The 18,331-nt window shown below is 46.5% G+C and overlaps 1 protein-coding gene and 1 pseudogene across 20 annotated transcripts in view; one reads left to right on the plus strand and one right to left on the minus strand.

Annotated features, from left to right (window-relative positions):
- Window positions 1-1,528: 1,528 nt before the first annotated feature.
- LOC144103694 (uncharacterized) lies at window positions 1,529-3,140 on the minus strand (annotated as a pseudogene).
- Window positions 3,141-9,085: 5,945 nt separating this feature from the next.
- Window positions 9,086-18,331, plus strand: part of LOC144104439 (ral GTPase-activating protein subunit beta) — a 59,469-nt gene continuing 50,223 nt past the window's right edge. For 5 of the 20 annotated variants that reach the window (XR_013308534.1, XR_013308535.1, XR_013308533.1 and 2 more), the window contains exons 1-5: window positions 9,096-9,468; window positions 10,752-10,956; window positions 12,831-13,029; window positions 14,039-14,203; window positions 17,859-18,092. Coding sequence is in view for 12 of the 20 variants with exons in the window: in XM_077637433.1 (XP_077493559.1) it covers window positions 9,449-9,468; window positions 10,752-10,956; window positions 12,831-13,029; window positions 14,039-14,203; window positions 17,859-18,092 (823 nt within the window). In the remaining 8 variants the exon portion in view is untranslated. Of the gene's footprint in view, window positions 9,469-10,751; window positions 10,957-12,830; window positions 13,030-14,038; window positions 14,204-17,858; window positions 18,093-18,331 lie in introns of all 20 variants that reach the window. The other 15 variants (XM_077637428.1, XM_077637434.1, XM_077637430.1 and 12 more) reach the window with 4 other exon arrangements.

The raw sequence follows: 18,331 nt of genomic DNA on the forward strand, positions 1-18,331 counted from the left end.
GTACGCAAACGTGAGAAGTCTAAGTAGCATACGCGCATGTAGTTTCAAACCCTTTTAGTTGCACGTACGCGACAGACGCCGCGCGTTCTTCTACTGACAGATGAAGACACTGCTGTAGCCACTCTAAGACAAGAGTCACAAGCCAAGCCAGTCGAACTGCGTCGGAGCGCTGCTTCGTCAGGTTTAACAGCCCTTATATCTGAAAAACAAAAGCTATTTGTCGCTTGAAACTTCATGCGAGGGTAAGAATGGGCAAATCGATGGCGAATGCAGCAGTTTAGAACACGATATCGCGTCAAGGGATTAGCGACGAAGCTGTTATCGCTGTGAAGCGGGCGGGCAGGACGCTGCCATGTTGTCAACGCTACGTACGCAAGCAACGAATCTCACGCAGACCTTTGCGTTCTGCGCATGCGCACTGGTCACGCGTAAGAGCTCTACGTACGTGAAACTAAAACTAGTATCGCGCTTAGACGTTCGCCGCCTCCAATTGCATTCCACGACTACGCAGAAACTTCCGAGACGGCGCCAACGCTGTGAATAAACTTTGCGCTCGTTGTGATCTGGAAGAAGTGATGCCGACATCCAACGCGTGCGCGAGTAAAAGGCGGGAAATGATTCAAAAGGTGCGAATAAAACCGCAGTGAACAACACATTAACCCAACGGCACTCAGAGCAGTTTGAGAGGGCGCAGTTGGTGCACACAATGCACACGCCAGTAGTGACGCCAGTAGTGCAGGTCATAGCTAAGGCTGCTATGCGGTGCTGCAGCTGTGCTCTACAGGCAGCAAAAAGGCGGCCGCTGTGACGTCAGTGAATACTCCCTAAAATAGTGCGTGACTGTAATGCAAAGTCACGCAGTGCAATGTAAAGTAATGTGGAAATGGCACAGTATCTGTCCTCATATATCGTTGGACACCTGAAAGTGGCATTTGAGGACGCTAAGGCACCCGTGTGCTGTGCGATGTTAGTGCACGTTAAAGATCCCCAGGTGGTCGAAATTATTCCGGAGCCCTCCACTAGGGCACCTCTTCCTTTCTTCTTTCACTCCCTCCTTTATTCCTTCCCTTACGGCGTGGTTCAGGTGTCCAACGATATATGAGACAGATACTGCGCATTTCCTTTCCCCCAAAACCAATTATTATTTTGAGGAAACCCTACCGCGGTGGCTCAGTGGCGGGTGTTATAAAGGCAGTCGTCTGAAGGCGTCGTGAGTGTGTGTTCCTCAGCCTTGCTTAAGGCCTTCTTGCGCCTCGCCAACCCTGTAGTGTTGAAGGTATTAGTTGTCTGTGGTCACTGGTTGTGGATCGCGTTCCATGGTTTCGTCAGACGTGGGAGAGGCCCGAAGGAGAAACGCTCTGGCATGTCTGAACAGCTGCATTCCCTCCCGTCTTGTCCATGTGGACCAAGTAATGTTGGCTTTGTTATGTGGGTGCTTGTTCAGTACTGAGAGGGCAGTCTGGCGAACTATCGTGCCCAGCCTTGAGTCTACTTTGGGGCTTTGGCCCACATAAGGATGACACTTGAAACCGCAAAGTCACTTCATTTATTTAAAAAAAAATGGGCCTGCCCAATGTGCGGAAATGAGGACGCCGACCATGCTGGCTCTTGCTTGGCACTCTTTGGCAGCGCACACAAGATTGCTCAGCGACCTTCAGATGAATGCACAGACGCCCGCGTAGGCCTGTTCAACGGAACACTGCACTTTTGCGGGCACAGAAAGGAGTCCTTTTCTCTCTTCTGCTTCTTTGCTTTTGCGCCTCAAAGTCCTACCAGTCTAGTGCGCTAATACGTTATAAAAGGGCAGCGACGCTAGCGTTACAAGTTTGCCAAAACCAGCTTTCATGCTGCCATCGTCTCATGCTCTGATGACATGGCGACTGGTGTGGCTTCCCCTGGCATGCACACTACTCGACAAGTCCGTGAGCGCTCAATGTCAGTCCTTAGTTCTGTCCCTAATGTCCTGCACAAAAAGAAAACCCTGCAATGACACTCATGTTTAGGAGACACGGGCAAGAACTGGGCGCTATACAAGTAGCTGGCGTTCGACGCCGTTGCCTCGGGTCACCATGGGACACCACCAGCGGCCATTGCTGAGCAGGATGATGCCGCTGAACTTGGACGAGTAGAGTGCCATGACCACGATGCATGTGGCCGTGCCCACGAACGTCAGACAGATGATGACCCCGAGCGTGGCAACCCTCTGGCTGGCGTCCGGACCCAAGGGTTTCTTCATCTGCTTCTCGGCAGACGCCTCCGCTGAAGTCTCGTTGGCGGCCAATGCTGTCTGGTTGATGACCGGGGCGTCAACCGCCAGCTCTGGCGACGCCAGTAGGGACTCAAGCGAGGCGTTCGTCATCCAGGCATGCTGCTGCAAGACTACTGCGCTGCTGATACTGGTGACGTTACCGCGGATGCTACTGGTTCTCCTACCGCTGCCACTACTGGTGATGTTGCTGTAGATGCTGCTGCTGTTGCTTATACTGCTGCTGCTGTTGCTAATGCTGCTGATGTTGCTACGCGTCGGCACCTTGACGGTCATCCATCGGTTCGACGGCATAGCTGCGGGCTTGGCTGCCGCCTGGCTGACGTAGACACGCTTGGCGCTCCTGACAGCCTGCGGCGCCGCCGTCGTCGAGTGCTCGTCCGTGTCGTTGAGCAGCAGCTGTATCTTGTAGATGAGGTCGTTCAGGAACGACCGGCTGTCCTTGGTCTTCATGAGCGAGTCTAAGAGGACGTTGTCATTGGGGGTCGTGCTCGTCGTCCACGTTGGCCTCGCTGCCGTTCGCCGCACCGACGATTAGGAGGAATGCGACGCTGAGGACGGTTACTGCCGTCGCTGCACCCCATGGTCTTCGGCGTCGGAGTTGTCGGAGCGTCTCTGTGGCGACACGGGTCTCGGGCGTGTTCTTGGTTGCTGACTAGAAGGACAGTGTGCACCTCTGACGGTCGATCCTCATGTCGTGTGCCCGGCGCAGCGTTTCAGGGGAACCGCAGCGGCGCAGTGTTCCGGCGAGCGGCCAGCCAGCGACGCACGAGACACACCTCTTCGTCGTCTCGCCTCGCTCGTACGCGACGGAACCGCTCTGGCCTGAAGCCACTTCTTCTTCATCCTCTTAAATCATGGCACATACCCACATGGGAGGATTGGCCAAGTTGTTATTGTTGTTGCCATTCAAATACGATGGCACATACCCACGCTTGGGGATTGGCCAGGATTTGGTGCAGATCCGAACAGAAAAAAAACAGTTGCCACTGCAGTGGCAACTGGTCTTCGATTTCTTCGTCGTCGATTCATAGATAGCAACTCTCTGCACGAGCACAAGAAGTTCAGGTGCTCGAGCTTATAGACAAGCGAAGATGCACGCGGAGAGAGGCTTTTGCCGCAGTCAAGGAGAGAGCCTCAGCCTACTCTAGTGTGGCCGCCAAATGTCCCACCCATAATGGATTCTAGTTGGTCCCAGGCTATTACAGCGGCAGTTGAGAAAGCTGTTGCAAATGCAATGGATCGCATTATGGAAACCGTGTCCACATGCATTTCGCAGGTCATAGCTGCTCAGATGACCAATCTTCTGCAGGCGTCCACCGCTCCGCTCTTGTCTTCTTTGGCTTCGGAAGCTACCCCTCCTTCTGTAATTATCGATTCCGCTCCACAGGGCAAAAACAATGTGAGCAACAAAAGACCTCTCAGGCCTCTCCTTCGCATAGCGTTATGGACGCATCCTCTATGGATTGTATGGATATGGAGTCTGATCTCCGCGCCCAAAACGAAGTGGGTCTCCTCTGAATATTGCAGGTCCATCTTGCCCCCAGTCAAAGACAAAGATAAGTAACGCAAGTCAAAACGCTAAGACCAGTATTCTAGAAAAGGCAGTCGCGGCTGCGGCACTTCCGCCAAGATAGGGTTCTTAAGTGTACTCCAGTGGAATTGTCGATCTATATTCTCAGCTTCAACAGATTTAAATTGCCTATGCAATCAGCTTCTACCGGATTTAGTTGCTTTACAGGAAACATGGCTAACTCCAAATTTTAATTATCATCTCAAGGATTACCATCCGTTCCGGCTTGACCGGTCATCACGAGGGGGAGGGTTGTTATTGCTCATATCTAAAAAGTTTTGCCACAGGGCATGCATTTCTTTTCAATATGCGGACAATGAATGTGAAATCCTTGCGGTTGACCTTAGTGTCCCAGGTCAACAGCCCTTTACGGTAGCTAATGCATATTTCCCTTCTGGTGTGCGTGACACTCGGCCCCTTGACTCACTCATGTCTAGTAGCCGATCTCAGGTTCTTTTACTTGGCGACTTCAATTCGCACCATGTGACTTGGGGGTGTAAAACAGACAGCTTTGGTTCTAGACTATTTGATTGGGCTTCTGGCAATAACTTGATCTGCAACAATTCCGGGATTGCCTACGTTTGTCCGCAGTCAATGCCGCTCTGCCTTGGATTTAACTCTTTCCTCCCCAGGAGTCTCTGTTATGTCTTGGGCGCCTGTTGACTGTGCAACAAACAGTGATCATCTACCGATTAGTTTCAAGTTTGCGTGTAAATTAACTCTTCCTGAGCGACATCAGCGCACGTTAATAAATTACAATTGCTTTAAAGACACGGTAAAATCAGCCCTCCAAATCACTTCAGACACTCGCGCTCAGAGAAGTGCCGAAAGCAAGGCTGCACATCTATGCTCGGTACTGGACCATGCAAGGCAAAAGTCTGAATTTTTGCTTAAGAGCACAAAGGGTGCAATCGCGAACAATTGGTGGAATGCTGAGTGCACGCGTGAATATAGACGACGAAAAGCAGCTTGGAAGAAACTTCTCATCAATCAATGCCCCAAAAAATTGGCTGGATTATAAGTATGTTGCAGCAACATTTAAGCGCACTGTCGCCCGTGCAAAGGAGGAGTATAATACAAATCATTATGATTTCCTTTCCCAATCAGGAAATAAACGAGCTTTATTTAATTTCCTGAGGCGCAACAAGGTGATTCCTCCGGCTGCCAACATTGAATCCTTTGTTCAGTCCCCTGCTGACATCGCAAAGGCCTTAGAGGATATTGCGTGTGGCCTGGAGCTTCACTTTACATCTGCTTTACCTTCTCCTACTATATTCACATGCACCTCAAGTGATTTCACTGAGGTCTCTATGCCTGAGCTGTCGCAAATTGTTCTGCGCTTATCCCCAGCGGCTCCTGGCCCCGATAGGGTCACTTCATCTATGATCAAAATATTGTTCAATGAATCTCCTGCAGACCTGTTGGCTCTAATTAACCATTCTATTAAAGGTCCTTGGATACCGCATGAGTGGCGTCTTGCTGAAATAGTTCCATTGCTTAAAAAGCAAGGGGAGGGCTTAACTTTAGACAATATACGCCCTATTTCGTTAACATCGAACCTTGTGAAATTGGTGGAAAGAGTCCTTCTCAGCCGTGTCATGTCATTCATTTCAGAAAATGCTGTATTGAATCCATGCCAAATTGGTTTCAGGCCGGGTTGTTCAATTTGGTGTGCTCATACTGACCTTGAGAATCGTATTAAATTAGCTCGCAATAGAAAAAAGTTTGCTGCGCTTGTCACCTTGGATGTCAGTAAAGCATACGACAGCGTGGAGCACTCGACTCTATTACTAAGATTACAGGAACTCAACTTCCCAAGCTATTTTGTAGCCTGGATATGTTTTTTTTTGGAAAATAGAGAATTTTACTGCTGCCAAAATGGTGTTTCCTCAAGGAGATTTCCACAGACAAGAGTTGTTCCGCAAGGATCAGTTCTCTCACCTGTTCTTTTTAACATTTTTCTAAGCTCAATTCCATGCATTCAAAATGTGAAAACTTATGTGTACGCCGACGATATTGCATTTTTTGCATCAGCAAGTGACATTCACACTCTTTATCAAACCCTACAAAATTACCTCAATGTTCTTTACAACTGGCTAGGAAGAATTCATCTGTCCCTTAATGTGAAGAAATGCGCATTGTTAGTATTTCCAGTTTCTGTTCCAGTAAATATCTGCCTGGTCTATAGAAATAACATAATACCTCAAGCTCAGACGGTGAAGTAAGTATCTCGGTGTAATATACGACTCTACTCTCTCCTGGCGGCCCCACATTGAGCAAGTTTCTGCAAAAGGAGTTCGGGCCATTGGCATCCTGCGCAGGCTTTGTAGTGCTAGGTCAGGCATGAGAAGGCATACGCTTCTGATGATTTATAAAATGTACGTCCGCCCAATTTTGGAGTTCGGGTGTGTTTTATTCTCAGGAGCTCCTGCCTATAAACTTCGCCCTCTTGTGCTTTTGGAGCGTGAGGCGTTGCGCCTTTGTCTGGGGCTTCCAAAATATGTCGCCAATGCTGTTCTGCACCTTGAGGCGCGAATGCCTTCGTTATCAGCTAGGTTTCGCCTTTTAACAGTTCAAACATTTTTAAAATTGTGCGACTCACCTCTTCACGCTTCCAGTATAATATTTCTTAGTCAACCTTCCACCTTTTTTAGTGCTGCCTGGTCTCGATTTCATACCCCGCAGATATGTTACGTGCAGTCCCTCCTTGATCGCATAAATATTCATTTCACAGATGTCCGCCAAATATTTAACAACTCCTCATCTGTCCAGATTGAATTCGATGATATTTTCCCATCGAATGCAAAGCTGCAGCCCTTCCCACTTCTTCAGGGTCTATTGCAGGACCACCTAAGGTCCTTTCCCTCTCATGTTCTTATTGCTACTGATGCCTCGCAGGATCGCGAAAAGGCAGGTGTGGGAATTTTTTCGCCTTCACTGGATTGGTCTTTTTCTCTCCGTCTTCCTGACTTCACTCCAATTTTTCTGGCTGAATTATTAGCAGTAATCTTAGCCTTACGAAAATTAGAATCTACAGTTTCCCAGGTCGTGGTTATGACAGACTCTCTGTCCATTTGCTCTTCCTTATCCTCACCCACTGACTCTCGGCCGTTACGCCTCTTTAAGTTCCTGATTCCGCTCCATCTAAATTCGGTAAGGTTGCTTTGGGTACCCGGTCACATGGGCTTTCACTTAAATGAGGTTGCAGATTCCTTAGCAAGAGCCTCTCTCAGCGGCCCAATTATTGCTGTCCTGCCATCATGTGCATATACAGCTGCGGTGAGGTTTCGCAGCTACACAATATTTAAGGAATTTGCTGCCTCGGCTCTTACATCATCTCCCGAATATCAGCATCTTCTGCATCCTTGGAGTAGCAAAGACTGGCGCTCACGCAGACTAGAGGTCTCTTTCACGCGCTTGCGTTGCCGGGTTCCCCTTCTAAATTTCTACCTTCACAGATCTGGCCTGGCAGCTTCCCCACTGTGCCCTTTTTGTGCCGAACCTGAGACAATAGATCACTTCCTGCTGTTCTGCCGCCGCTTTTCTCATTTGAGGAAGAGTATTTTGCAGATTCCATTTCATCAACTGGGCTTGCCTGTGTCTTCCGCGGTTGTTCTTTCCATTGGCGCTTCTTTGCTTGGACGAAGCGACAGGAGTGTGCGCTCTGCTGTGCAAAATTTTCTTCAAGAAACGCAGCGACTCCCATTCTAATTTCTTTTTCCCGCCCTCAATCAGTACGACATTGTAACATTACAGGCATTGTGTACTATTATGCACATTAAGCAATTGTCCCGTCTTTGATCTCCAAGTTAACTGGACCCCTTTCCTTCCCTTTTCCAATCTCTCAGACTACATACTATTACCACTCCTTTTCCCGTCAAAACTTTCCTGTATCCAGTAATTAACCGCCTGTGTCTTGGCCACTCCCCCGTAGTGGGTATATGCCAGCAACGTCTGAGGCCTTCCTTCCTTCCTTCCTTCCTTCCTTCCTTCCTTCCTTCCTTCCTTCCTTCCTTCCTTCCTTCCTTCCTTCCTTCCTTCCTTCCTTCCTTCCTTCCTTCCTTCCTCTCTTCCTATAGCGGTCCTGAGCGCCGCCTTTGCAAATGATTGCCAGGACAATATCGCCCGGCTACCGAAAAAGAAATGATCGGTGCAGGTAAAGTTTCAGAATCACCATTTATACCAGGACTGGCTGGGCCTGTTACTGGAAATGCAGGGGGAAGTATGCGCTGATGGAAAAAGATTAAACAGCGCTGACAGACACGACCTGAGAAGAACACAAGACACAAGCGCTGTGTCTGTTTTCTTCTCTTACGTCCTGTCTGTTAGTGCCCTTCAGCCGATTTCTACCAACATGTACCAGTCAGTCCCACTAAGCCCTCTTCTTGAAGCTCATGCCCATCCTGTAGTTTGAAGCAAAGTACGCGTACAGTGCTCAAGGACCTTGGTTCTAGGTTGTACGTGCGACATTATCATCGCCATCCTCACATATCATCATCATCAGCCTGCTACGCTTGCCTCTCTTGGAATCCACTCCGTTACCATTAAAGACCAGCGGTTATCTTGCCTGCGCATTACATGCCCTGCCCAAGCCCGTTTCTTCCTCTTGATTTCTACTAGAATGTCATTAACCCGCGTTTGTTTCCTCACCCACTCTGCCCGCTTTTTCTTTCTATGGCTTGCTGCGTTGTCCTGAACTTAAGCTGAACCCTTTTCGTTAGCCTCCACGTTTCTGTCCCGTAGGTGAGTACCGGTAAGATCCAGCTGTTGTACACTTTTATCTTGAAGGATATCCACATCTCCAATCTCTCTCATCTCTCCAGTTAACCCTGTCCTCTACCAACCACGGCTACTTTGTCTCCGCAACTTCGAAACACATATCCTCAGGTTGATATAATTCCTTCCCCAACTACGTTACTTCCCTAATGTCGCTGAGCATTCTCAATAAACTGATTTTGTATCCATCACACAATCACTGTTGTGTGTGTTGCTTTAAACCGCAGTGTTTCCATCGATCACATCGAACAGTTAAGCCTGTGATCGGAAACCATTGGGGACCGCTTTTGATGATTTCGAAGGAATCTTACGTCATGGGAAAAAAATTGGTTTATAAACGATTTCGCTCTCAAAAATGCTTTTGTCCAGAATTGTTGGGCGTGATTATCAACATGAGCGATGTGTGTGACATCACGAAGCGTGTCTAGTTTCGGTTTCGGAGCCGAGTAGCCCCTCTTCGTCGGCCACCGGCCAATCCAAGCTTGGGAGCAAGTAGGCAAGCACGGCCGGCTCGCAGCCTACCCCAGCTGATCGCAGTAAAAAGAGAAAATACGGTGGTATGGGGGACTTTTCGCGAGATTTCAAAGGCAACATTACTACAGAAACTAGCGTATTATTTAAGCGCGAGTATGGCGGGGACCTGACGGTGTTAGGTTGAGAAGTGCTGAACCGCGAGTTCGGTGTCCTCTCGACAGGCGCGGGGAGGTGTGTCGCTTTCACACTGCGGGCACGGCGAATAGCCGTGTCCTGCCTTGTGTTTGTGTTGTCTGACGCTTGCAAGATCATTTCCTGTGGTAACTTTGATGCGTTAGGCGGCCCGTGCGAGCTCCAAGATGGTCCGTCAACGCGACAGGTAAGGTTTCTGCAAACTTTCTGTTGGCCTGCCACGAAGGCATGGCAGGCGTGCCAACACGAACATCGTCTTGGTCTTGTCTTCGCTTTTTTTTTTGCTTATCCTTCTCAGTTCGATCTAGCGATAAATCCTTTGGTCATGGCAGTTTGCAAGCTTCCACGGCAGCGAGATCCTAGCTTAGGCTTTGTGCAGTTGTCGGCATCGATAGAAACATGTGGTCGTGTTTGTTCAGCCACTCGCTGTTAAATATGTTGGGGTGCGTACGTTAACCCCGTGGCGTCTAAGCCGCAATTCTGTCCGATCCGTAAAAATTCGCCAATTCCGTGGAGATGTTGCAAAGTTTTAAGCTAAATATACACATTAGGCTGAGAAGGTTTCGTTTGGCAACACGATCTCAAAATTAGGCAGCGGCTTACACTTTTTCAATGTTTTTCAGCTTTTAACGCAACAAGTGCTTCGTTAAAGCTTCGCAACGTCCTGGTTAAGTTTAATTTGGAAGTTGTCTGTGTACTGCTGGCGCATACCAACTGCTGAATTGCAGTTTTATGCGCTGCAGAAGGACAGCTCCCCAACAGCATGTGAAACCGAAAATGTAGTGGCGAATAAACCTTTTGTTATTTGTGTTTTGCGGTGTGCCATATCAAGTGTCGCATCATGGTCCTGCTTGACAGCTGAGCAGATCAGTTGATGTGAAGCGAACTGGCATTGTTGACTAATCACTAGAGTTAAGGCTGGCCTTACATCATCAGGCACACTGTGCAAAGCCCAATTGCTGGCCTCTTTCCTCTTGTATGTAGCTTATTTCTAGGCAAAACTGATCCAAACCTTTCTGATGTGAAGGCTTCAGTATGTTGGAAAATATCCGTTTCAACTGAACTTTGTCAAAGCACACATTGTGATCATAAATAAACATCTGAAAGCAGAGCAAATGGGGGGTATTATTAGTTTCTTTAATATATATATGTGCTGTGAAAGTACTTGTGTTCTCAAAGCACATAGCCCAATGTGGAACATTGAGCAGGGAGATTATGTAATTATGTATAAGATTTCCTGGGATATGATGGCAACAGGTGGCGAAGAGTAGGTCTGATTGGCTATCGGTGTGACAGGCCTTTGGTTTCCTGAGGACTCAGCTTGGTTGATGACAATGACAATTATTTGGACGGTGATGATGATAATGAATGCCACCAACAGCTTCTACAAGAGATTTGCCTCATCCATAGAAGTCATGTGCATAACGCACATCCCTGCTAATCCTAATTGCGTGCTCTTTCCTCCAAAAGGATGTACTCGGAGTGGCTTGTTCTCCCCGTGACTGAAGATGCCAAGGAGCGTAGTACCAGCGTGCTGCAGAAGTTCCCCTGTGCGGCAGGGCGCAATGTCGTTGCCGCTGTTCTTCACTCTCTGGCCAGCAACCTGGGCATCGGCATCGCTAAGTGTGAGCCGAGCACCTTGGTTTCGGACATCGAGGTCAACTGGTGCATGGAGGTGAGCGGCAATTTGCGCGATACTCACTTTAAATGTTGTACTGATTCTTGTTTCAGACTAGTTGGCTCGTTTCAAGCAGTTCACTTTGTTCATTCTTTTTAAATTGTCACCAGAAGAAATCTCTAATTCTTTCTAAAATACATGAACTCTTATTAGAAAATATGCAGCCACCATCATCATATATTGTACCCTTAAAGGAGTATAGGCACTTAATTTTGTGGCATATTTTCTTCTTTGAGATGATGCTTAAAACGTTACTAGACTATACGTGGATCACCGCGTGGTAGTCGCCTGCGACTACTAAATAATTAATAATCAGATTTTTCTCTCATGCTCTTTTGGAATCGGTTTCAACAGCCCTGTGACGTCAAAGTTGCATTTAGGTCATGTAACGCATGCGAAAACTGCAATATAATGGCTGCTTCTTCGTTTGTTGTCATTCCAGCTATTGAGACAGGCTGGCTTTAACATTGCAGTGATTTAAAACAATGGAACAGCAATTTTATCCCAGTTATTTCATGCTTCGCATGAAGACCCATATGCAACTTTGACGCCACAGCCACCGTTCAGCTGTTGAAACTGAAATTGAAACAGCACGAGAAAGAAATTCGGCTATAAGTTATTTATAAGTTAATTAGTAGTCATAGGTGAACACCACATGGTAATACGTGTATACTAATGCCTTACGCATCATTACAAAGAAGAAAACATGGACGGGAGGTGAATGGAGAATAAGATAATTGAAGAAGGGACATAATATAATGTCAGTAGAGTGTAAAAAAATTAATTCAATTGTAATTCAATACGTTATAATGTAGTACATAGCAATACAGTGAAATGCAATGCAGTACTGATCAATACTGTCATTGATCAGCTGAAAGAAGTTGACACAAACAGGCTACAAAAAAGTAGGATCAAAGGGGAGAAAAAACATTAAAGGGACAAGGAAATGAAAATCACTTTTCTCACCAATAAAACAGTAAAAATATGTACTAAATCTTTTAGGTTAAGTAACATAATTGAAATCTCATTAAAAATCTTGTATTCTATGAATTCTGCACATTTCTGTCTTTGCATGTGAAATATACTGAGAAGGAAATGTTTGAGCAGGTCTTGGAAAAATGACATGAGCTTTGGCATCAAGCTGAGTGCTCAGTGACAAGCTGCGGCAGTCAACGGGGAGCATAGATTCTACTGCCTGCATCATTTTCTGTTGTTGACTGTAGGCAAGAAATACTTTCATACTTGTAAGCTATGAGCCGGTAATCATAATGGACTGATGTTCTCACTGGTGACACTATCATGCAATAACATGTACAACCGTATCAAGTAGCTGGCAACCAATGCTGTAGAACATTGAGAAACCTGTGAGCTGCATTTAACCTGTTTTCCAACTTTGAAGATAAGTGTGTTTGTTAATAACAAAAACGAAACTCGCATTTTTTTATTCACTGCAGCTGAGAATGTGGTCTGAAATGTGGCTGTCCAACCAGGGATGCCCAAGCTGGACATTTAGAAAATCCTTGGTTGTGGAGCTTTTGTGTTCCACAAAAAAGATCCTCAGATATTCATAAAATTTTGATATATGATTATAATGGTGTATAACATGACGAGGTGCATAAATTTACATATAAATAGTAAAATAGTAAAATTAGAGATTGGCATTAAATAGTGGAAATAAAAAGAGATGGAAATGGAGTTGCCGGGGGGTCTGATGATAATTTAGTTATGATGGTCTGACAGTACTGGTTAGTGGCTCTTGATGATTCAAGGATGTAGTGACCTTGAACAGCCTGAAACTTGCATACAGGTTTCATGTCTCCAATGTTGAATCATTCAGTCAGGCTGTGTGTTGACTGCCGTCCTTCTACCAGGTGATCTGCTTTGGTCTGCGGCTGCCACTGGCCGAGCACGAGGCCATCCGGGACTGCGTCCATGTCTACTGCGAGTGGATGCAGGCACTGACCCAGCCCAAGCCCTGCGTTCCCAAACCGGTCCAGGACGATGCCAACCAGTACTTCCGGCGAATGCTGCGCCACTTGTACAACCTCTTTGAGCCTCGGGAGGACAGCCGTAAGTTCATATCACATCTTTGTTTTCATCATGCACGCAAGGGGTGGAAGGCACCAGAAATGAAGCTGCCAGCAGGCAACCTGATGCAGAGAACAGCAGCTAGGCAGTGGCAACAGAGCATAATAAGCATCAGTAGACCAAAGCACTAAGTCAAACGCTTAACCCTTTCCCTACTGTGGGAAAAATAGCTGTATTTTGTAGGTTTTTGGTCAAATATTTTTGGTCCAAGAACTGTGAGGTTTAAAATTTGATGCACTACATCAAAATCGAGCCAGTTAGACACAGTTTTCAAAAATATCACCTTTGTCAAGCTTTTTTATGTCTTATTTGAGATCATCAGACGTATGGCTTTATCTTAAAACAAACCTTTCATAACTTTCCTGCTAAAGTGTATCACCAGCTGCGACGTTCAGCTTTTGATTGCAGGGCCGCTGGGTGGAAGTTTGGTCATTGCAGCCAGAAGTGAAATGTGAAAACGCTCATGTGCTGTGGGATGTCAGTGAACATTTAAGAGCCCCACGGGGTCATGATTAATTTGGAGCTATCCGCTACATCACCTCATGGCCCATATGCAGCTTTGGAACGTTAAACCCCACGTTTGATGTCATATTACATCAGGTTGTATCACTATTACTCCACATTGCACCACAAAGCTTTGTTAAGCAGGGAACAAGTGGAAGTAGCAAATCTGGGAGAGATAGCGAAAACTTGCTGAATGAATCAAGTCTGAGTTGTAGAAAGAATGTAGACATGTTGGGGCGGAATGAAGAGAACTTAGAGCATAGGTGACATAAGCCGTCATGTGCAACCGTAGCAGTGGGTGGAGTACGCGTGTACTATCTGCTGAGTTTGCACTGTTGGAGATGGCAAAATATCCTGGAGCTGTCGAATTTTCCTTGACTCTGTTTCACACGACAGCATCGCTTTCTTGAGGCTGCAGGAAGCTTAAAACAAGTGGGCTTCTCTGAAAAATTTTAAACCTCACTGTGCTGCCCCCTTTTTTTTTCAGACACCGACATGATCAGTCGGCAAGCTGTGCTCTGCCATCAAGTTCTCCGACGGTTGCAGACAGTGGCTCAGGAGTCTACGAAGATTGAAAAAGAGACGTGGGACGAGATTCTGCGCTTCCTGCTGGCTGTCAACGATGTCCTCTTGGCACCACCATCCAGAAAAGGTTTTGCACTAGTGTTTCACTGGTCTCATTTTTTATTTTTTTCTGTGAATTCCTGAAGGCAGTATTGAGTGGAACTCGAGAGATGGGAGTTAATGAAGCCGTTGTGAGCCTGAGGTGAATAGTGCAGTTGAAATGAAACAGTCTGTGTTCTGAGAGCTATTAAAAAAAATCCTTTGAGTGCCATATCTCATGGAACTGGTAGCATGTGGGCAGTTTTTTTATACGCTGCGCCTACGGGGCACCCCTACATAACACTGGTTGGTGCTATGGTACCTGATACAGGCAAGAGGAAATTATAGGATTGATTGACAGGAATGAAAGAGTAGTTAACTAGGGGAAGAAAAAAAATTGATACAGTGGACGTGAAGAATATACATTTATGAATTACTGAGTGAAACCTCGTTATAGCGCATAGGTAAAAAATTGTAAAATAGCTCGATATAGCCGAAATTTGTAATGCGAATTTTTACCAAAACCTCATGCTGGAGAGGTGAAATTTAGTCAGCAAAAGGAGGGAAACTGGAAGAGACATTTTCCGTAGTTTTAGCACTTTTTCAAAGCTGCTTACAGAGATAGCGGGAGACACAAAAAACAGAATGGCTAACAATAATTAGGTTGGCTTTTCTGTACAGCACCGCAGCACACAGTGGTGGCAGGTAAAACGCCAGTTGGAGGGGCTGCCTTGCATTACAGCGTTATCGCGTAAAAAAAATGACACCAGGACCAAAGATATCGCCATTTTCACCACCTCCACTTTGTGATAGTCGGCATGAGTAGAGGATGGCTGCTGGGAAGCTGCAACAGCCGACCATGTTGCTGGTTCCAGGCCACTATCTACGGGTGTGAGAGGTGCAAGCATGTGCCGACCGCCCGGCTACCAGCTGTTGGCGTTGCTATATCTTCTGTGGTGTGATTGACAACTGCAAGATAAAGTGGCTTTAATATGAAGTAAAACATGAACAGTGGCGCGGACGCTCGCCGCACCACCACCACTCACCTGTGTAGTGAGGCAAAGCCTGTTGCTGCCATCCGAGTGGGCACAGCTTGGTGCTCACCAGTTCGATATATCCGTTTGATGGCAAACTGCATCCGGTATGTAAAGTGAGAAATGCATGTTTTTGTTAAAAATATTTTTGGTAAAAGTTCAACATAGCCATAGGTGGGGTGACTACTGTTGCTCCCCCTATATGAAGCAGTTGCTACTAATCACCTGTCTTATCTATCGAATTCTTGTTGCATTATACCGCTTGGTGCTGCACTACCTTGCACGAAGTTCCTTTTGTGGAATACCATACGGTGCTATGCCCATCTAGTCCCATCAGCATCAAGCTTATTAAAAATGCTCCCCTTAATTTCACGACCATATGTAACAGGAACAAATTTTTGGTGCCATTCCAGGTCTGAATTTTGTGAGATCTCGGTGTGCAGGCACCAGCTGTATGAAAGGGAGCAGGTTATGAATGTTTGTGAAACACTGACTGCTCTATAGGTATGAGCGACAAGCATGCTTTTTCCTATGGGAATATACATAACTCCTTCAAAACATTTTCAAAATAAGTGCAGAAACAACAACTAAATTCGTTCTGGCATGCAAACGGAGCATTCCATTTCATATTGCAGTTTATTACAAATGCAACAACATGCACATTTGAATGGGGGTACAAATAATCTCATTTTAGAGCTTAAGAAGTTTACACTTTACCACCTTCAGTACAACACTTGTGTAGACAAAACGGCCCTCTTGGAAACATAACAGCACTTTACTGTTTTTTGTCTTGGAAAACTTAATAGGTGGGGCTATCGTTCAGGATGCAAGTGTGGCATATTTCTTTGAAGTGATGGGAAATAAAATATGCAGGTGTGAGTGCATATGATAATGTAGCAGTAATAAGGACCTTTATTAAGTCCAGGAGATTGGTGACCCATTGTTTTAAAGGGACACTGTGGAGAACTCTATCAAATTTTTTTTGTTAGCAAAATCTGATAGTTCGGCATTTCATGGCTTTGTTGCCGCTTGTCCGGGCGTGAAAGATGCATTTATTTCAATGAAATTTGGATTCGAATATGAAAAAGTTTTTCCCGCCGCTCTGATTCAAACTCAGGGAACTCTTATGACGCCACGGCAACTCTTATGACGTCTCAGAACGGAGTGACGTCATACGTGACGTAAATGCAGACTCCGTGATTTCTGACAGCTAGCGGTGCGGTGCGCAACCTTCATTTGCCAGCCTCAGAGATTCGTGGCTTCCATGAAGTAAGGAAAATTCCTTCAAGGTGACGCCTCTTGTCCTAGGAAGTCATCACGCTTGTACTTGCGAGATTGGCCTGTGGCGGCGACACATGTATTTTGGTTCTTGCTCTTTTCTACTTTACAAGAGCTTTGTTTTCAGTAAGAGTGGCGTTTTTGTGATCAGGAGCTGCTATTCTATCGATACAAGCCAACTTCAATTTCTCCTCAGTGTCCCTTTAAGGCCCTTCACTTGGCCCTCTGGTGAAGAAGACCCCAGCCAGGTACACCAGAGACAGATGGAGGTAAAGGTAGTTTGGAGATCATATGGGTACAGGTAGGATTATATAGGGATATATTGGGCATTATATAGGAAAATGTAGGGAAATACTGGGCGTCCTGTAGGAACATGTAGGGATATACTGGTCATCATATTGAAAAATAAGAGACACTGACCAGTGAAGAAAGGTTCATTATTGACGTTTCGGCTTCCACACGGAAGCCTTGTTCACATGATTCGTTATTGACATTTCGGCTTCCACACGGAAGCCTTGTTCACAATCATGTGAACAAGGCTTCCATGTGGAAGCTGAAACATCATTAACGAACCTTTCTTCACTGGTCGGCGTCTCTTATTTTTCAAATGTACACTCCCGGCCAGATGGGATTCCGTCACACGCTCAACTTGGTCATCATATTGGATAATAGAGGGATGGGCAGTCTAGGCAATGGGGTCAGCTCAGAAGTGGCTTAGGAAGAGATGTGCTTGAGTAATTTCACAAAGGATATGAAACAGGATGGGTAAGGTGATATGCTGGAAGGCTGGTAAAGTGTGCAGAGTTACAAGAGGATGAACCAATTCGTTGAATCAGGACTTTTGTGGAGGCTAGTTGGTGAATAGCTATATCACGTAAACCACAGCGCAAAAGAATGTAGGCAAGGTGCTGAACTACCTTCTCACCAACTGCCAACTTGGTAGTTTAGTGCCTGTCCTGTCTTGTGTGTTCCCTCTTGTCTACGTTCTTTTGTGCCGTGGTTTACGTGATGTAGGATAAATAAATTTTTCTTAGTGCAATAGCACTACTAGGTTCGTTGTCCGATTTCGGGCACCTGTACGTAGTCCCTGAAGCCTGCTTTGTGGCAGGCAGCCCACCTGCCCACCGGGTTGTCAGCAACCTGCCAAGTGTACACCATGTCTTTACCCAAAGACCTTTAGGGAGAAGGCCTTCATGGTAAATGCCTTAAGGGTGAAGGCCTTCACGGTAAATTCTGTTAGGTAGAAAGCCTCTAGGTCAAATGCCTTTACCATGTGAGAACTTTAATTGTCCACCGCAACTAGTGCTACTGCTCGATTTTTCGTGCTTAGCCATGCTAAACTGTCTTCTTTTTTTGTCAACTGACTGGTCGTGCATTCTCTGACTCATGCAGACGACATGGGCAGCCACATGTGCGAGCGCATCCTGACAGCACTGTTCGAGGTGTGGCTGCTGGCATGTAGCCGCTGCTTCCCATCGCCGAACTTGTGGAAGACCTTCCGCGAGCTCTGCTGCACCTGGCGGCACCGCGGGGCACTTGTTGAGCAGTGGAACCGCATCAACCTCATCCTCACGGCGGCAATGCTGCGCCTCATGTACGGACACCACTACCCGGAGCTCAAACTGGGTGAGTTGGCACGTGCACACTTTTGGTTGGCTGCTTCCCAAGGACACAGGATGGCGAGAAAAGAAGATGAAGAAGCACATTGCTGCGTTCATATTTCTCGCTGTGTACACTATAGTGTTGGCATGGTGATTTGAACATCCAACTCGTACGTGGGGGAATGCGGGGTGTGATCCCCAGGACTGCCTGCTTCCAGCTGGTTTTCCAGCTCTTGCAAGCATTCCCTTGGCCTGGTGCTCAGC

The sequence above is a fragment of the Amblyomma americanum genome, chromosome 9 (assembly GCF_052857255.1).
Source record: "Amblyomma americanum isolate KBUSLIRL-KWMA chromosome 9, ASM5285725v1, whole genome shotgun sequence".
NCBI classification, from domain to species: Eukaryota; Metazoa; Arthropoda; class Arachnida; order Ixodida; family Ixodidae; genus Amblyomma; species Amblyomma americanum.